The sequence below is a fragment of the Cynocephalus volans genome, chromosome 9 (genome assembly GCF_027409185.1).
Source record: "Cynocephalus volans isolate mCynVol1 chromosome 9, mCynVol1.pri, whole genome shotgun sequence".
NCBI classification, from domain to species: domain Eukaryota; kingdom Metazoa; phylum Chordata; class Mammalia; order Dermoptera; family Cynocephalidae; genus Cynocephalus; species Cynocephalus volans.
Window position 1 is genome coordinate 17,809,834 of NC_084468.1, and position 21,583 is coordinate 17,831,416.

Consider the following 21,583-nt stretch of genomic DNA (forward strand, 5'->3'; position numbering starts at 1 on the left):
TGGTTTGCCTTAATTCTGGCAAAGGATCAACAAAAATATTGGACTCAATAGAAAGTGTATGGCATACACAGCATGAAGATATTGCCATTATAACTTTGGACTGGGTCTTGTGGGACATGAAGAGTTGACAGTTTGGTATTAGAGAAGATATTTAAATGGCGCAAATTTATAGTTAATCTATTAACTGTAGTATTTTTGCACATATGTGACATGAGCTCATTTACAAAATACCAAACACCCATCTGCAGATTCTGACATCAGTGGCACATAAGTGGCCTTTAATTAGAGGAAAGTATATATGGGATACTAGAGTTTCATATCCTGCTTCATCCAAGTCTGTAGTTAGGGGGGAATTTTCTTATAATGTGACTATATTGTTTTAAGTTTGGAATCTGATTAATGAGCATGAGATCTGGAAACAGAAACCCTGCTGTGCTCGAGGAATATAATAAAGTTGTCATTGTTTAAAAATCATTCAAGTCACAAGTTGCTTTTTCCTTTGAAGATTTTTTACTCTGTATCCCAAAGGCATACAATGAGAAAATAAACTCTGTTTAATAGCGGCAAATAAAACTTCATAGAAAAAGACTGTAAATTATGACGATGAAGATTTTTGAATTTGGCACCTATGTCAAGAGTCAAAATGGACATAATGTCAACAGAAAATTCAGAGATCTGAAGGCAATTTGACAGGGACATCATGACATGATGAGCAGGCTATAAAACATGGCTAGAAATATGCAAAATAAAATGAACCACTATTGGGAAATTTATCAAACTTTATTTAAGCCCAGAGTGACCAAAACATCACAGTAAATGGTTACTGATTTATTAAAAGAAAAAACTCTATGCTCTTTTTTGCTCCAGGGATTGACAACATGAATTATAAGGGCCAGTACTCTTTTTCTGTTATCTAAACTTTGCCATACCTTCCCTGCCCATGTCATCAAAACTAATCTTGTCTATCTACTTCAGATTCCCTTCCAGTTGTATAATATATGACTGTTGATTGTTAGTATTCTTTAGATAAAGTTAATTTTTCAAAAGTTGAATTCACGATGATTTAAATTAAAATCACTGTGCTATGTACTGGCAAAGTAGGACTTCAGAATTGTTAAAGAATGATTTAAAAATTAATTCTAGGGTTTTAATTTTAGCCTGATAAATTTTGGTTTTGATTTTGGTTTTGCTTTTCTTTAGTCATTATATTACGTTTTCTAAAAACCAGACATTACTTGGAGGTAAATTTTCAAGGAATTCTTTAAATTACACAAACTTAAAACCTATAGAAATGAAAATTGTAAATATGGCACCCCTGTAATGTTGGAAAAATGGACACCTTTTCTTAGGCTCTAGAGTTAGTTTAGGTGTTGAATTGAAAAATGTCCTTCTGCTTGTTTCCCAACAGTCAGAATCCTGCATCCGCTATGTCAAGACTGTGTGTCTTAATTAACCCTATTCTTACTGAACCAGAGAAGTATGATCCAAGTTGACCACATTTTAAGCCCTCATATTGCTTAATGGGATTACATAAATTCAGTAATGTGAATATTTCCATAAAAATTGATCTTAAAATATATTTTGTGGAAAATAGTCAGACCACTTTATTTTCCATTTTGCATCGTTATGTCTTTGTTTTCCAAATCTATGATGCTCATGCACCAACCATTAGCATAAATTTTAACAGTAAAGCTGCTGGTTGTCACATCACCTGGTTTAGATACAGATCTCTAGCTCCCTGTGATGGTGTTTACCTTTTGCCTCGTTTTTGCTATGTCTGTGTGTTTGCCCGGCTGTAGGTAAGAAATCTAAGCCTTGCTTCAGTTTGCGCTCTCACCCTGGCTTCTCTGTTGTAAATGCTGCTCATTGGCTCCCTGTGCTCTGCTGTTGTATTGCAATGTAAAAAGTCTTTTGTCTCTTCTGTCTTTGTCGCTGCCAGCTGCTAATCTGAATGAGGTGGAAAAAGGTTAGTTGCCTTTTAAGTCTACTATGATTTTCATTTTAGTTTCCCTCTTTCTTTTTAAGCTACATAGATTTCGTTGTGTGTACATGGTAAAAGGAATGTTGACAAAATATGAGATCTGAAAGCAATATGTCAAATCAGTCATTCGGATCCTTGATATACATATAGCTATGCCAAACACTATAAAGTGGGCTTCTGAAATGCACTTTATCAATTTCTAGAAGGCCATGATAGTAACTCTCTGAGTGGGAAGAAGGGATGGCTAAAAAAAGGTACTAATATTTTCTCTTCTCTGCTTGTCCATATGCTTTTACTTTTTTAAAGATATCATGAATATGTATTATTTTTATAATGAAAAACATAGATCATTTAGTTTAGTAGGTAGGTTGTAAATAGAACATTTTTTAAATAGTAGGAATTTTCTCTTAACTTTGAACCACTATCTTTGGTAATTTGAAACATGAAAAATATTTGAAGATGTGTTTATTGAAACCATTGAAACCTTGTATAAAATAAATATTGCAAAGCCCACAGGTTGGTTTATAAAATGACTTTGTCAAATTCATATTATGGAATGCCAGGAGTAAGAGGCAGTATTTTTAAAAGCATAAGAAGAGCCATATCTAATCATTGACATCAATGTGGCCCATGTGGTTCCCCAAATACCTCAGGACCCAGGAAAGGGAGTCATAGAGTTATTAGCGAAATAGCCAAGTCTGGGGAATCACTATGGAGTCTTCATGAAATTTTATCTTAGAGACTGAAAATTTTAACTTATTAGATTTTTAGTCATTCAGCTTGCCAAAAGCCTTCATGTACCACGTACAAGCATGGAGTCCTAAAAGTAACACAATATGTGCTTGTCTTGATAGTTCCAGTTGTATATGAAGCATTTTCAGCATGATTATAAGGCTGGTATGGAAATGTATAACAGCTCTCTCTGTCTTCTCTTGCTAAGGACTTCATTTTTTATTTTATTTTTTTTCTGTTGCATTGCTTGGGTAATTAACTGTGTTTGCTCACTTACTCCACACAGTGTTAATCTGAAAAACATGAAAACATGGTTTTATATTTAGAATGTAAAAATATAACATGCTATTCTTTGTGGATTAATGCATATAATATCTTCCTTGGTCAAATGTCACCTTTTCTTTTTACTAGTGCTAATGCAATTGCTGGTCTGGGGCAGGGATGTCTAAGGTCTGTGTCTGTATGAGAAATACAATAGTAATTACTCTGTCACAAGAATATGTACTTAAATAGTTATATATACTGTCATGAACAAGTTTGGCAGTGTGACAGTGTTTTAAATCATCATGTGGCTTCATGTGTTGACTAAATTTCAAGCTTATGTTTATAAAAGATCTCTTTTATTTCCAAGAATTTGTGGCCGACTGAATGTGCTTTTAAAAGCAGTCAAACCGTTCTCTATATGTTCAATCCAAAACTTAACTAGAAATAGAATTTTGGTTTCTTTATAGCACCTTGGGTGATTTTCTGAAATAAAAAGAACCCCATAATTAGTAGGCATGCTGTTAATTTAAAAGATTTCTGTAGATATGAGCAATAAAAATTTGAGCAATAACTTTGAAAAAAAGCACTACTCAAGGATACACACCGTGTAAGTAGGGGCTCAGGTGCAAACCAATGTTTAACTGACCCCAAGGCTTGCATTCCAATTTGGGGGCCTTCCACGGGAACCAATCCCTTTCTACTTGCTGCCATCTTCCAGGCTTGGCTTCTTTTCATATATATAGCACAGTGGCTCCTCCTAATTGTTTACACCCAAAAAGCTTTCCTTCTGCTCTCCCTGCTGTCTCTTCAGCTTGCTGTACACAATTGTCCATAGATATGTTTGGGAAGAGTAAACCTGTAGCCACAAAATTCAAGCACGGACAAACAATCTGTTTTATCTAGACAAGAAGAAAAAGAAATCACCTAATCAATGCCTATACAAATAATTAATTAATTCCCCTGAGAACTAGGCTATCTTCCATCACATAGGGCAAGTGACAATTTGTGTAGGGAATGGAAAAAACCCACGTTTCTCAGCCTGGAACTTGAGAGCTAATATTTATGAACTCTGGGACCTCGCCCAGTCTTGACTTTTCCTTCTGGGAAACATTTGTCCTACTTTGCACAGACATTTAAGAATAACATGTAGGAATGTGCAGGAAAACACTTTAAAATGGTCAATGTCTATACTCCAGAAATGTCGGGGCCTGCCCTGTATGACTGGTTGAAATCTTGCATCATTTAATTCTAACCATCATCACTACAGTGATATGGTTTAGATTATTTGATGCCATTCCTAGTGGCAGTAGATTTCTTATGGGAAATTTGATAGAGAAAATTTTACCTACTGTTAATTATGTGTGTGAAGGAAATTTCTCTCCCCATAATTTTCAGTACTGTCTCTGTTTTTATCATATTACTGTTATTTTAAATTTTACTTTTCATACTCACCTAGTATAAGGAGATATTGAATGTTGAAGAACTCCTGGATTCAGCCTTATTTTTAGGATTTGTATATATCTTAAATTTTCATGATTTCTTAATATTAGTGGTGCCTTTGGTTATTAATTCTACATGCAGAGTATAAGGCTTTATATCAAAATCAGTATAGTGGTGAACATACCTGAGAGCCTCCAATAAGGGAAACTAGAATTGCAATCTGTTTTAACTAGAGAGAATACTTTGGCAGCCTCACCATGTTGTGTGGTTCACATTCATCTTCCAGCCTTTAAAAGTTTTCTTATATGCATTTGAATCTCAGAAAAGATTTTAAAGATTCTGTTTGCTCTTTAGTTAACAAGCAGTGCCTGTTTAACCAGAACAACGATTTTACTTAACTGTTATTCAGTCTAATTTGGATCTATTTATTTTGAAAACTGAGTCAAATTTTATCTGGAGTTTCAGTCTCTGTTGGAATTGGCTCATATATAATATTTAGGCTCAGTGTTCCAATGAGGAAGTACTGAAAAACACCTCCTGGTCTGTCTGTTTATTTGAAGAGGTAAGTTTTTCCACTTAAAAATGCATAAGATGTTTTTTGAGAAAATATCTCATGCAGGACATCGTGCTAAGCATTAAAAGTGATACACAAATCCATAAACCATTACCCTTGTCTCCCAGGCAAGCTCTTCGTCTTTGATTCTTCACTGAAAGTTCAGTTCAGGTCAGATATTTCACCAGTGCAAAGCCAACACTTCTCATATCCCAAGAACATTAACAATATAATATAGCTACTTCACTGGTTTGTTAAGTAAAAAGAAACACTATTTCTGCATATGAACATTGAACAAACTCACTGGCAGAGAAGCATCATTGAGTAACTCATTTTATATCATTAAGAAAAGAAAAGTTAGAACAAGAAAATGATTTTTCTTCTTTGAAACATCTAAGTATCTACATTTACATCATGTTTTCTTGAGCCCTCCTATTTTGAATTATGACTAACTTTATCTCATGTGGTGTCTCTGTGGCAATATCCCAAGGATACATGTGTCCCGTTTTGCATGTATTTCATGCAAAGAGGACATCTATCAGTGACTAATGTATCTTCAAGAACTCAAGTCCCCTCAACATCAGTTCCCAACATTTCTATACAAAAAACAGCATTCAATTAAGTTTAGAAAAGTGATAGTGGCCTGGGAAGTTTGTAGATCATATTTTGAAGATCAGTTAATTATTTCTAATGAATAGGACAAATTTCAGAATAGTGAATGCAAGTAAAAAAGCATCAGATTATTAAAAGTAATACTCAGAAGAGCCAGCTTTTCAAAAAATAACCAACAGAAACATGCTGTTCATAAGTAATCCTTTACCTAATGATGGAAATAAAGTCAAATATAGTTATCGCCACTGTTAAGGACACTCAATATTCCAGATTGGAGACTGGGCATCTGCCTGTGTTAATGTGCTCTGTGCCTGGGATTATAACCCTGAGTAGAGTGTGTAACAAATAGGGCTGGGCTGGTTTGGCAAAAGGGGAGAAAATATATGTAATTTTCTTTCAGGTCCAATTCAGTTAAGTGGTCCTGGAATGACCCACACAAGCCCATCAGTTATGTCCACCTTCTCCTGCAGTTCATCATTGCCTCTGCCACACTGCGGGTCTGTGAGGAGAGAGAGGTTGTTTCTACTTATATGAATAAGTAACAAATAGGAAGTGTAAAATTTTTATAAGAATTGCATTGAGTTTATCAAATTTGGTAATGAGAAACATGCAGGCCCATTTATCATAACCTTTCTCAAACATGCCCCTTATGTGCTGACACTCACAATTCCTTGATCTTTGAGCTCATCCTCTTTATTTCCTATTGGGATGGTCATTGTTGGGAAGAAGACGTTGTAGGGGTATTTGGGGGTCAATAGACTCCCCATCTAGCCCAGGCTAAGATCTCAGAACAGAAGCAAGCCTGCTACCAGTTTTCTTTTTTCTCTCTCTGCTTCCTCACATTGTCCTTTATGCCATCTGGGTCTCCTTCACTAACATTTAAAAATCATTTTGCTGCAAGAAGCAAGCAAATAAGTGCTATCTTTCACATTTTTTCATCAAGTACCTAGTTTGTGCCAGACAATTTGCTAGTGAATGCAATGGAAATGGAGAGAGACAAAAATAGAAACAAGGGTATTCCTTGCCCTCAAGTATCCAGTTAGTTGCTTATTTTGATACCCGTCCTTGCTGAGCTAATTCAATAGAGTAAAATTAGTGCCATTTATTTAGGCTTTTCTTGAGACAAGCAAGAATTCAAAATGCAAATATTTGAAGAACGATGTGATGTGTTTGACTCTCCAAAAATCAGTGTCCTGGGGATTCTGTCAGGAATTCAACCAGACTTCCTCCCATGTTACAAGCATATTTGAAAATGTCATAACTGATTAAGTTTAGCTCTAGAATTCTGGTTCAGTTATTTAGATTGCTGTCCTAAGTACCTTCTCTGTTATTATCTAAAGACCCTTTCTCATTTAAAAAAAAAATACTTTGGTGCAATTTATGTATAGGAACAAAAACCAGACTGCAGTACCAGCCCCAGAACCCTCCACACCCCCTTCATACATTCATGGTCCCCGGAAAGGACTCAGATTTTATTAAAGAAACTAATCTAGTTACATTACCAGAAGCTAGCAACAGTAGCAGCAATTAAGTGGTCCAGCAACACAAGGTGTTGGTATTAAAGCTATTTCTGTTGTAGACATATACAACCTGAATTTAAAGGGCTAACTTTTGAGAAAAATTGAATAGAGATAATCTATTATTAATTGAGTACCTTTTCTTCCTGCTCCATTTATTGTGAAACAAATTAATATTTTAAACAGTGATTTGAGTTGGAAAATTCTAGAAATCTTATTTAAAATGATCAACCTACTTTCTGCATAGCAGACTTTGAGGACTAAATCAAGACTAGACAAGACATGCTGTTGCCCAAATTTTGGGTGGATAGAATGCAATTTATCATTCATCTGATAACTCTTCAAAAATTCCCTCTCTCTGATTAACATGGTTTAATTTACAAGGAGAACAAATTGAACATAATATTGCCATTCAGCCCAGTTTTCAGTCCAGGATGCTGTCCATATCTCAATCATGAAATGAAACTTAAGGGAAAGTGGAAAGTTAGGTGTTTATGTTATTTCTTTGAATTTTTCATATTGTAACTTCTTCAAATTAAGAGGTTTGCCATAGTCATTCTTTAATCACTTGCCATATCTAGCTCAAAAAAATTTTCCTCCTCAACACTGTTATGAAAATTAAACAGAAGTAGTTTTTTCTTTGGTCAAATCAAAAGTCCTCATTCTCAGAAAGTACATGTAAATTAATCCCATTATAAGTGATTAATTTCCTTTTACAGTATTCTTACTCATTTCAGGAAACACTTAATGTTATCTCCCATGGACCATATAATATCCTCATTATTCATTCGTTTGCCAAAGAATCACTATAGTTAAGATTTTAACAATGCTATGAGTTAAACCAGTTTTGTTGTTTTTTTAAAAAAAATATGGTTAAGAAACTTGAGATTGTGTGCAGGAAATATAAATCAAATGAGGTGTCCTCTAGTTGTCATGAATTTTGATGTCATTGAGACAATTTAATAAAGCACCTCTGAAATTATTATTTTTATAATTAATGATAGTACACATATTAGTAGTTATTATTAATTGTAGCTGTCATTCAAAGTTCAAGGTAATCTTCAAACTTTTGTAAAGTTGATGAAACAAGGCATTGCACTCACTTTCTTCCCCTTTGCAAAACACAGTAGTTTGTGGTTCTCTTGCCTTTGCCATCTTTAATACCCTAAAAAAAGAGGAGAGTCGTCTTTATTGTTTGGAGAGCCTGTCCTGCACATCTTTACTGCTAACACCCCTTGAACAGAGGGGCAAGGTTTGATTGGTCCAACTCAAGGAAGACTCACGGTACTTTGAGAGGAAAGAAACATAAGAATGAAGAAAGAAAAAAGAAAGAAAGAAAACAGGAAAAAAAAGAAAGAAAGAAATAGTTATGTAAGGTGAAAGTTTTATTTCCCACTGTAAACTTCCAGTAATATGGAGTTTATCACCAGTATTGGTTTGCTAGAGCTGCCATAACAAAATACAGCAAACTGGGTGGAATAAACAACAGACTTTTATTGTCTTACAGTTCTGGAGACCAGAAGTCTGAAGTCAAGGTGTTCACAGTTCTGGTTCTTTTTGAGGGTTGTGAGGGAAAGTTAGACTTCTCTGCTCAGCTTCTTTCTGTGTTTCTTCACACCATCTTCTCTATTCAAGTCTTTTGTGTGTTAAAATTTCACTTTTTTAAAAAACATCAGCCATATTGGATTAGGGCCCACTCTAATGACTTCATCTTAAATTGATTTCCTGTGTAATGACTATGTTTCCAAATAAGGTCACGTTCTGAGGTTACTGGAGGACTCCATCATATCTTTTTTTGGGTGGAGGCACAATTCAACCTACAGCACGACATCACTATATTTAGAAGTCTTGATGTTTGCACCAGAAAACCTGGTCTTCTTCCAGCATTCTCTGTGTCCCCGAAAGATACTTCCAGATACACATACCAGAAACCTAAAAGTCCCAGACAGCTCCCTGTCTCTCTTCTGCCCAAGCTCAACTAATGCATCACAAAGTCCTGTCTATTTTTCTTCCTAAATATCTCTCCGGGCCATCCATCTCTCTACTGCTACCACCTGAGCCCAAACTATCATTCTCCTGTACATGTGTATCTGCCCTTTTGCAATCCATCCTCTATCAGAGCTAGAATGTTCTTCTCACAGTGCAGATGTCTTCTGGCCATCCCCCATCTTAACACCTTCAATGGCAGCCCACTGCTGGTAAAATAAACTCATTCTCCCACAGGTCCTCTGCCAGCATCTGTGGCCGTCTCTAGCGCTCTCCAGGCTTATTCCCTGTCCCCCAGAGCTCACATTGCCCACGCTGCCTCCTACACGGAGCCTTTGCCAGTGCTCCATACCCCATCTACCCTTACCTCCAAGTTTCCCTTCTTCTGGAAAGCCTCTCCTGCCCTCCCTCAGAGTCAGTCCCTCTTCTAGAATACCATGAACACTTGGTTAGCATTCATCACAGAGGCAATTTTATATTTACTTGGAAAATTGTTGGAATAATATCTTTTTCTTCCTCCTGTCATGTATAAGCATCATCAAAATGGGCACAGTTTTTGTTGTGGTGGTTGTATTTCCCTGACTGGTTATATTAAAATAAATATTTTCATTGGAGTATTTCTTTAATTTTTCCTAATTATATTGAATTCTACTACATTTGAGGGAAAGGTAGCTTTCAAAATGTTGTCCCACCTTGATGAGGCACATAGCAAGCCCCCTAGATCAATGCTGGACTGAATATCTACATCTCAACCAGTAAGGAAATGCTGGGTCACAACCAGTCAACTCTTTTATATTGCATAAAATTGCAGAAGGCCACTCCAAGAAGTAACACAGCAAACCAATTGTCATTTTACCCAGTAAGCATAGTTTCGAGGATCTCTTTATGTGGGTTTACTCTTCAAACAGAACGTTATCTACTGTGATGATCCAGCTTTTACTACTCCCTCTAGAAGGTTACAATAACATTTGACATCCAGATCGAGGCACTTGTGTGAGTGCATGGGGACATTACTGACAATTACCTTGAGAGAATTGGTGTAAACCAGGACTGTCCTGAGCATGTCAGGATAAATGGTTACATTACCACTACATAAAATTATTCAGAAAAACCATGTTCACAAATGTTCAGAAAGTAATGAATAACATCTCCTCCTCAAAAGTGGGCCTTTGAGAAGTCATATCTTTTAGGGAGGTGGTTGTCACTCTTTCCATATCACAGTTCGTGTTAGTGTTACTGTAGAACTTGGCCATTTCCAGTCTCACTGTGTGCCACACTCAACTTGATAGGCACAGTCAGGAAGAGATGATCTAAGAATGAGATGTGACTTTGTTACCAAAAAGATGCCTCTGTTTAGGACACATGGTACTTCTTTTTCAGAAAGTTCTGGCATGCCCAGGAATTGTTTACTAACAACCTTTATTACTGTTATTGTGGGTCATTCACTAACTTCTGTTATCCTGAAGAGGTAACAATAGGCCCCTGATCAACCACTCCCCATTTTCTCTCCAAAACACAGACATGTATGCAGCTACTCACAATCCTTTAACCTCTCATCAACAAGAATGAGGAAAACTAGAATCATGGGGAAAATTATTTTGCTCATCCAACCAAAAGTGAAATCATAAATGCCAGTCAACCACTGTGTTCCACACTGTTGCTTTGTCATTGGGGACTTTTAGGGGTCTAGAGCTGAAAGTAAATAAATAAGATTTCCTGAGATTTAATGGAGTAGGTTGAAGCCAGATCATGGAGTCAAGGTTTGTCTAAATACCAAGCTCTTGGGAAGTTCATGGACACCAGCCTTTAACCTGTATTCAATCACATTGCCCTAAAACCATTCCAATGGGCTGACTTATCTTTCTTGATGCCAATTAAATATATGAGGACCTGCATATAGGGTAACCAATTACAGCACTATGTATAGTGGAATAAAGAGTATTTCCACCTTTTCTTTCTGCCCTGTCATGTCACACTTCATTTCAGGAAGGGAAGCCACCATTGATGATATTATCTCAGGTCACAGACCATCAAAAACTCAAATTCAATTCCCTTATTTTCCATTATCTTTCAACTAACTCAGTACTAGCTCTGACTACACATATAGCAAAAATAAAAACCAAGTAAAAACTGCATAATGTCCTCTCAGTACTATGAGGTTTGGGGGAACATTTTCAACAGTAGTAACTAAAAATATATTAGCTCACTAATGTTAGTGCATTTTATTTCCATTCTTCCTGGAAAACCAGTGCAACTTTCACGTGCACAGCATTTCCTTACTGGTTGAGATGCAGATATTCTGTCCAGCATTTGTCTAGGGGGCTTGCTATGTTTCTCATCATGGTGGGACATCATTTTGAAAGCTGCCTTTCCCCCAAATGTAGTAGAATTCAATATAATTAGAATAAATTAAAGAAATACTCCAATGAAAATATTTATTTTAATATAATCAGTCAGGGAAAATATCAAGTAAAGTTGAAAGGGAAACACAAAACCTATGCTACTACTAATGATAATTGAATAAGTAAAAATTAAATAGAGAAATGTCTAAAGGCTGAAATGAAACCCAAGTTAAATTAAGTCCGCAAGGTAGAGTCCTTACCTTATGGAGATGGAGGAGAGGGAGGAAGAGGGTTCGGGAAGTGATAGGTTGGGCAAATGGCATAAAGAAATACCACAATTTGTAAGAATGAATATGCTAATAATAGATAAAAATTAAAATAAAAATAAAGCATGAGTCTAACTTTCAATAACTATTATTTAAGTATGTCACCATACCATACTCTAGGAAGATACAAAAGCAAGTAAGCCAAGGGCTCTCTGCTGTCAGTGATCTTACAATCAAGGAAAGGGAATGAGATAAACAATAATATAAAATCCATATGTAACAGTGCAACCCTGCAATCTTACCTTATATGGTTGTCATATTTATACAGTGTTTAAAATTGTCTGGCACACAGTAGAAAACACTATATAAAGCTTATTAAGTAATGTAATGAGTACATACATACATACATATATATATATGCAACATAAGATAGACACAAGAAAACATGACATATGAAAATTATAGATAGATAACAAATGGTTGTAAAGATCTAGGACAATTTCATAAAGAAGGGAACATAGAATGAATGAGAAAATTGACAACAGAACTGTCAAAGGAAGTTAGTAATGCCAAAGGAAAAAGCATTAACCCAGGCATGGAGTTGAGATAAATTGAGAAAGTAGAGAATAGACCCAAATGACAAGAGCATGAGGTAGAAGACTGGGCTTTAAAAATGAGTTAGGAACTAATAGGATGCAAAAAATGCTTTTGTAATATTTGTCAGCATTACAATGTTTGGTGATAACAAAGAAAATCCAATCATTTTGAAGTCGTCAACCAATCTTATCAGAGTCAGGTGTATAGCTGTGTAATGGTCACAAGGAGCTTTCATATACAACTTCAGTAATGGTTATTATTGCTGGTACTCTATTCTTAAAAGGAATGCCTGACAAAGTTGTAACTTTTCACATTTAAGTTGACATATTTAGTCTTGAAGTTGTTGGTTATATATTTGGCAATCTTGTTAGCCAGTGATTTCTTAGAACTGTATCCCTACTCCTCCTTTCCATATCAAGTCTATGGAGAAATCCTTACGGAGAAGAAAAGGTTGACTTTATGTTTCCTTCTCTTAGCGATGAAATTCACTCTGTGTTCTTTCTCTAACTCAGGCTTTTTCTGCAGGTAGATTTGGAGCTGAAGGCAGAGTCCATTGCATCCATCTTTGTAGACCCAGTATCATATAGTAAATGCTTATGAACTATGGATTAGAATGGATTAACTGGATTGGACTGGACCAAAGTGAATGAGGAATAAAAAACACTCCCCCCCCTTTTTATCATTTTTACACAATTGTTTAGGTATAAAATGAAAAATACACAGAATGACGTTTATTATGTATCTCAAGCAGTTCCACTCCACCATCAATTTTTACAAACTTCCTTGGATACAGACTACTGTAAACAACCTATAGTTCACCCAGATAAATTTGATTAGAAAACTTAAAATGATTTCATCATGGTAGGCTGTTAAAATATAATGAATAAATTCCATCAAGTTGTCTAAGTTAAAGTAATACTAATTAAAATTGTAAAACTTTAAATTAAACCTATATAAAAATAGCTCACCATGTATATGTTGTCAGAACTTTTGTATCACAGGTTTAGAGACAAAGAAAACCTTCTAATAGAAGCAATGTATGAGATTTTCAGTGCAATTAGTTGATTTTAAGACACAGAAAAAAAAATTAACTTATACTCCAAATTGATGTAATAACTAGATGAGTGAATTTATATATTTGCATCTTAGAAAAAGGTCCTGGAGGTCTAAATAATATGGCACATTTCATTGTCAAGCAACTATTTCTACCAATTAGCAGTGTATTTACTTTAGACGGTCTCATAACAGAGGGATGCTCTGCAAACTTCTGGCTTTTTAATCAGTGCTGTTTAAATCCACACTCTGTGAACAGATGACAGTTCTAGTAGTTTCTTGAAAATGAACTGCTACCTATAGGTGTGTCACTTTTGTCATTCATTTATTGTGTATAAAACATTAAAAAAATAATGTAGAGGTAAGGTAGAAAAGGTGAAAAAACATATATATTATTGTGTAAGATATCTTTCCAGTTACCTTCATATCTTACACAATGATAAGAAAAGTCATCTTCTCAATAAAAATTATATTTGCCTAGTATATCTGAAATAATGGCACTGTTACTTGTATCGGAAGAAATTTCCTAAGAGTATTAGACATGTGATTCAACATAGAGTGCCCAGAAGCTGCATGGTTATACTTTTAGCTTTCATTGTTTGACGAAAATTATCCTTCATGAGCTAGGTGACACTCATGGAAAAAGTGTATGTTCTCTCTATAGACTGTTCATCCTTTTGCTCTTTTCTTTGTGTCTCAGTGGATGTGGCTAAGAAGTATTCTGTTGAACTGTTGCAATAATCTGTAAGAGGGAAACAATGTATTTTTCTTCTACACTTGTAAGAGCTTGGAGACTGATGATTTGAGGATTTTTCAAACATAAAACCACAGAATAAGCCAGATATAAAGGGGTACATAGCAAATGAGTCCATTTATGTCAAACTCAAAAACTATGTATGGTCTTGTCACAATAGTGGTCACCCTTGGGAAGTTAGTGACCAGAAGGGGCCATGAGGGAGGCTTCAGGGATCTGATAAATAGTGTGTTTCTGAATGTAGATGCTGGTTACCTGAGTGGGTTCAGTTTGTGAATATTCATCAGCTAATCATTTATCCTTTGGGTCTATGCTATACCTCAGTAAAAAGTCCAAAATAAAATAAATAAACAGAAATGAAAAGGATTCAGGTTTCTTTTTTCCCTGAATTCCAATAGTGTATTCTAAAGGTGCTCGTGTAAGTCACAGATCACCAAAGTTGTGTTGTCACAGATCATAAGACTATTTAGCAGCAGAACCAGGATTGGATGTTGGATCTTCTGGTTCCATGCCTCGTGTTTTGTTTTATGTTTTGTTTTATTTTTTCAATCACAAGCTGCGTTAACCTCTAAGACCCATGACACAGCCTGCTGGCCAGAGGCCTGTTACCCTTCCTCTGTGGACTAACACCGTTTGCCATGTTACAGGCGAGTTGTGTGAGGAGAAGCTGGACTTCTGTGCGCAGGACTTGAACCCCTGCCAGCATGACTCCAAGTGCATCCTGACACCAAAAGGATACAAGTAAGTCAGAGGCTGCCTTCCAACTCACAATGTGGGGAGGAAACCTTTCTTTTAGGAACTCCTCTGCCATCTTTAACTTCACACCTTTGCTCAGGATTAAAGGGATGTATTTACTGGTGTCAGTGACACTTCTTAATAAATGTTTATATTTGGCATGGACTCTTTTTTGTTTGTTTTGTTTTGTTTTATTTTTTAGTACTCTGAAGAAAAATAAAAGAGTGTTTCCTTTGTTCCATGACTCTTTCTGAGAAGTTGTTTATGGAATAAAGCAGCCTTTGAATATGCTTACTTAAGTTTACTGGAAGGCTAATGCAGTTAAATTTGTAATATCTACTAGGTGCTTTATTATCTGTAGGTAAGCCCATGGTAAAGTAGAGAATTTATTTTCATGTATCTGAAAATGTTGTGACGTGAAACAATATTTTGACTATCCAAGGTAGGAAACCATATGTCTCAGGTTGCCCTGCACAGTCCCCGTTCATGCCTATTGTCCCACTGTAATGATTGGTAGTGCCCTGTCACCTCAAATGTGTCCTGTGTGGGATGGTTAAGCTCTGCAGTGATGCTAGGTAGAAGCCTCCCTTAAGGGAACTCAGAATTTCAAAATCATTTCTTTTTCCTACCCAGCAAAATTCCCGAAATATGTTTGGTATCAAATTACATGACTCCTTTTGCTGCAATCCTGAAGTATTTAAGGGTCCAGCAACAGCAACCCTTCTTTTTTAGAGCTGGCAGTGGTTTAGAAATCATGTGGTCCAACTTCTTCATTTTAAACCTGAGGAAACAATGGCCCTGAGAGGTCGGATGACTGCCCAAAGATCTCAAGGTTTTTTATTGGCAGAGCTGGAGCCAGGTTTCTTACTTTCCTGTTGGGTGATTTTTCTAATACATTTTACACCTCTAAGAAGTTTTATAGTTTATTAATATTACAGTTGGTTTGGTACAGAAGATAGTCTGGATTCTTGGGTATGGCGGAGACAAATTCAGGAGTTGACCTGTGCTTACGTAGATAGTTAGCAAGCAGCATTATTTGTTTCCTCACCAAATATTCATTGAGTGCCTGCTGTGACCAGGGCACATGGAGAAAACACCATCTTATGTTTTTGTAATTCTTTATAAGTATTCACTTCCGCATATTTCATCTTATCAGTGAAATGATCCAAGCTTAATAGCTATAGCATACAGAGAATTGAAACTTAGTGTACTCAGGTCAGAAAAAGTTTTATAAGAGAAGATGGATTTAAGTTGGGGCTCTAAGATTTTGATATTTATCAAACAGATCTTTAGACATTCTAAGTCAGATGAGGGGGTGGGGTCAACATCACCAGACCTCCAGTGCCTTTCAAAGGTCAGTCTGAATTAAATATTTACTCTCAGACTTTCTTTCAAAAATGTACTTTTGTTTCAATTTTGTTTAAAATCCAAAATTTTATTTTTTTTATTTTCATTTTTATTGGTTATGAATATTCTTGGGGTACAAAGCTGATTGTCACCACTTGTGACCAAGCTGTGATGGCCAGATCCATACTGGCAGCATGTCCATTACCACAAATTGTGATTATACCCCATGTCCTCCACCGAATTATCCCCAACGTCCTCCCCATCCCCCTTTCCCTGCTCCACTTTGTATCCCTAGGTCTGTTCTCTCCCTCTGCAAGTCCAATGCATCACTGTGGTCTTTCTTTCCTTCCTTCTTTCTTCCTTAGCTACCACTTATGAGTGAGTACATGTGGTATTTTTACCTCCGTGATTTGCTTCTTTCACTCAACATAAGTTTCTCCAAGCTCATCCATGTTGTTACAAATGGGAGAATTTTATTCTTTTTTATGGCAGAGTAGTATTCCATATTGCATATATACCACATTTTCCTTATCCAATCATCTGCTGATGGACAGTTAGGTTGGTTCCATGTCTTGGTTATTGTGAACAGAGCTGTGATGAACATGGGAGTGCAGGTTTCCCTTCATTTTGTGTGAAATGGGATTAGAATATACAGATCCAGTTGCACCACCTGCTGATTCCATTCGATGTCTTACTGAAAGTGAAAAGAATAGGTTTGATTCTGCTTTTCATTATATTTAAATTTATAGCCCTACACACACACACAAAAAGTCTTATTAAAATTTTTACTTTGAACAAAATTCTGCATTATGTTTTATTCAACCAAACACTGTAGTGGTAAGTTATTTTAACTCCTGATGTCTTTCATCTGCCCACAGTTGAATTTGGCAAATTGATAGTGCATCTCTTACATAACAATATCAGCATTTCTCAGAGAAATTAGTCAGATGAATTTTACAGAATTGCTTATCTGCTAAACAGATTTCACAGGGATTTGTGCATTGTAATTATAAGATAAAGTGTTAATAAGACTAAAAGGAAACCATTAAAAAGTAAGGGAGTTTTTCTTCAAAAAGTCTAATCCTTAATTAAATATCTTCTATTCCTTCAGATTCAGATTGCATACTCTTAAAAGTGCATTTTACTGGATTATGGATTAATTAGCTTTGAAACATAATGTTTTCAACAGTAATTCGTCAGTTTGTTTTATAGCTGTATGTAATTTAGCAGGAAACAGGTTAAGTCAAAGAATGTTCTGTTACTTCAGCCTTACAAATAACTACATTGTGGGAAAGGTCGTTGCAGAAAGAAAATGGACTTAAAACCCAAAAAATATGAAGCTGCTAAAGCAAATCTCTACTGACAAATGCTATTTGGACAAGTTGTACTGTTACTGCAACTTCATTTTCTTATTACTAAGCTAACAAAGCTGGTTCTGCTTTTCTTGCCTTATTATATACCTCATATATCTCCTAAATTGCTTTGAGATATTTTTAGACCATGATATGCCAGCACCAGTATTTTTAAGCATACATCTTACTTACTCAGCTTTTGGGCTTCTAAAGAGTATATTTTATACTTTGCTTTCTTCCTCACTTTTTGTAAGATGGTAGAGTTAAGGGAAGGTGATAGGTTTTATTACAAAACAAACTTTAAGGGAGACTCTTATTTAATTTTTTTCTGTTTGTTTTGAAACTCTGTCTGAGGAGCAAACGAAAGACAAAAATGTTGGTCATAATGTAACTCCAAATTCTAATGGGCTTGAAACACAGTAGTTAGAAAGAATAGAATATAAAATAGCTCTTAGACAGACACTGTGGTGAATACATGGTTCTCTTATCTTTTACTTTGATTTCTTTTCTCAGATAAATAATTCAGGGTGTTTCAAAGCATTTCTTTTTTCTTTTAATGCTTGGCACTTCAGCAGCTCTGCTTGCATTAACATTGATGGAAGTCCTCCTCTCAGGCCTTGTCTATCTATTTGAGAATGTATATGGCCACTTAGGGTCCATTTAACTTCAGACTTGCTGTTTGCTTTGTTTTCTTGTGATTTAGCCTTAAAACCAACTAGCTGCAGAGCAAGCATGCTTATGTAGTGAGTTCATTTTATTTCTTAATTCACACATGTAGAGCTGAAAATCCTTCACTCTTAGAGGGCATATCCTCCCATTTGTTTTATTTCGTAAGCTCTCCAGTAACTCTTAAGTACTGATTTTCCATTTTCAGCAAAACCCTCGGCATTCAGTAATGCCACATTCCATTTGGGTGTTTTTAATTATCTTATTCACTTAAATCCTAATAGCTTTGAAATATAAAAGTGGATAATTAATACAGATTAAACCATAAAGACTTTTACAGAATTATAAAGACATATATAGAACTATAAAAATACCATGCATTATATATAAAAACTATACTAATTACTTTACAGATAGTGTTTTTTTGTTTAATCTTTTAGCAAAACTGTGAGGTAGAAATTATTATATACATGTTACAGATGAGAAAAGGAACACTTGGATTAACTTAGTCAAGATTACATACACTTTATGCTAAGTGAAATAAGCCAGACACAGAAAGACAAATACTGCATGATCTCACTTATATGTGGAACTTTTAAAAGTCAAACTCACGGAAACACAGAGCAGAAGAGTGGTTACCAGGGGTTAGGGATGGGTGAAGTGGGGGGATTTTGGTCAAAAGATACAAACTGTCATTTATAAGATGAATAAATTCTGGAGACCTAATGTACCTCATGGTAACTACAGTTAATAGCAATGTACTGTATACTTGAAACTTGCTAAGAGAATAGATCTTAAATATTTTCACCAGAAGAGAAAAAAGTTAACTATGTGATGTAAGGCGTATGTTAATTAGCTTGACTGTGGTGATCATTTCACAGGGTGATACTATATCCAAGCCTCATGTTATGCATCTTAAAAATATACAATTTTTATTTGTCAATAACACCTTAATAAATCTGGAAAGAAATAAAGTTGATTTTTTAAAGGAAAAAAGACACATACATATAAGTATAAAGCCAGTATACAAACAAATGCAGTTTTATGGAACTGCAAAGCCCAAATTCTGTTGTGCTAAACCGTAGTTTCTTAGTCTACATGTTGTTCAAAAGTCAGTGAACCCTCTCTTAAACCCAAAACAAAACACTCATGGAACCCCAAAGTATAAACCTAATGAATCACAACAAGAGGGTGTTGGGGAAGGGGGAAGGGCAGATGGAGTTTTCTGGAAGCCCCCTCCTCATCTATGGCCATACCTGTAGGGGTTCCATGGTCCCCTATAGGTCCACACCACACAGTTTGAAAACTGCTGCATGTGCCATACCACTTTTCCTCAGGCAGTTATAAAGTCCTGGCTCCTTGTTGTTATAGCTAGAGATTCCAGTGGCCAGCACTAGAGAAGAACAGGTTTTAAAGGGAGCCCTGAGGAATTAACTATCCAACACAGTGAAGTGGTTAGAAATCCAGGCTGTCTTGTCAGATTGCTTGGGTTCAATTCCTGGCTGTGGCACTTAGAAAATGAGTGTCCTTGGGCACTTCTGTCCTGTAGTTTTCCGAACCCTGTTGAGTGGGGATAATGGGATCGCAGTCATAGGGCTGTGGAAAAGATTCAATAAACTCATATAAGCCAAGTGGTTAGAACAGGGCCTGGCACAGAGGAAGGTCTCAAAGAATGTCAACTGTATTATTACCACTGGCTCTTCACCATCAATGCAGGTGCAACCCCTCTGTCCCCCACTCCACCAGAGTGAAAGGCTGATTGATAAGCTGTCTCCCACTTCCCTTACTCCACTCCATTAGGTCAGTCCCGTTCTGCTGTAATGATTGTCTGGTTTCATTGTGAATTAAGGTATTCAATATCAACAGTTGTTTTTCTTAAAATTATATTTTGTTCCAATGCACCTAGTCTCTACTGGAAAACTTAATATGTGAATTATTTTTAAAAACTATTCTTATATTCTTAGTAAATTTTACAACATAGCACTTTTATCATCTCAACAGTCAAATTAAGTATACAGAATTGAAAATAAAGGACCATGTTGACAAATAAAGTGGGGAGAAAGGAAGGAATTAATGAATGAGGGAAGGAAGGAATTAATGAATGAGGGAAGGAATGAGTTAAAGAGAAGGAGGAAGGGAAAAATGGAGGAAAGAAGAGACCATGTTGCAGTTTTTCTGTTCTTATTTGGATTGCAGATACTCACTGTTATCAAAGAGATAAAATCACCATTCCCTTGGTAGATCAGAGCGAGAAACCTTGGAGTACTTTGCAGACCAGTACTATTTTCTAGGCATCCATTAATTTGGGGACATTACGAGCCTATTCTAAATAAGTTTTTCAAAGATGATGCCAGTTTTTCTAGATAAAATGCGACTGTTTTACTTATTTTGGCTCAGTTGAGTGTGAAACCATTTATCTGCTTGTTCCAACAGATGTGACTGCACCCCGGGATACATAGGCGAGCACTGTGACATTGACTTTGATGACTGCCAAGATAACAAGTGTAAAAATGGAGCCCACTGCACCGATGCAGTGAACGGCTACACGTGCACCTGCCCTGAAGGTTACAGGTAAAAGCAGACATACTCATTTATTTTTTGACTTAGGTCTTACATGACTTAATTCACATTGGCAATTAAGTAAAACTGAGTTAACATATTTTTTCTCCCTTTTCTTTAGTGGCTTGTTCTGTGAGTTTTCTCCGCCCATGGTTCTCCCTCGCACCAGTCCCTGTGATAATTTTGATTGTCAGAATGGAGCTCAGTGCATCATCAGAATAAATGAGCCAATATGTCAGTGTTTGCCTGGCTACCAGGGGGAGAAGTGTGAGAAACTGGTCAGTGTGAATTTTGTAAACAAAGAGTCTTATCTTCAAATTCCTTCAGCCAAGGTTCTGCCTCAGACAAACATCACACTTCAGGTAAGAGTACTCTTCCTCTAGCAAGGGCTGATCTGATCATAAGCCTCATTCAGCTTCGAAGAATAAACATTCGTGGCCACTTGTGAGTGATAGTATTTCTTAGACAGTTAATGACATTGTGACAGAAGCAGCTCCACATTATGTGGAAAGTTCAATATTTCTTCTCTTCAACATTTGTATTTTCAAGGTGGAATGGAAATCAAGTATTTTTATTCATTGCTTTATCCTATGGAAAAAAAACAAACAAAAAAACACAGCAAAAAAATATGCCTCTTCTTCTTGTGCTTGGGTAGAGGCATTTTATTCATTTATTTTTATGGCTCTGCCACTCAGCCCCCGTGCAGGGGGAAGCTTTTCTTAGGAAACCTGCAGCTGAAAAGAGACAGAAAAGACAGAACACCTGGATTCAGCCAGTACCTTTTGACTCTTCACACAGAACCTTGAAGAATTGACATGAAATTAACA

General features: G+C 36.1%; 1 protein-coding gene across 4 annotated transcripts in view; it reads left to right on the forward strand.

Annotated features, from left to right (window-relative positions):
* The window catches only part of SLIT2 (slit guidance ligand 2), a 361,007-nt gene that overhangs the window by 321,756 nt on the left and 17,668 nt on the right, over positions 1-21,583 (forward strand). For all 4 annotated transcript variants that reach the window (XM_063107731.1, XM_063107732.1, XM_063107729.1 and 1 more), the window contains 3 exons: positions 14,745-14,838; positions 20,631-20,768; positions 20,878-21,118. In XM_063107731.1, the coding sequence (XP_062963801.1) occupies positions 14,745-14,838; positions 20,631-20,768; positions 20,878-21,118 (473 nt within the window). The remainder of the gene's footprint in view (positions 1-14,744; positions 14,839-20,630; positions 20,769-20,877; positions 21,119-21,583) is intronic.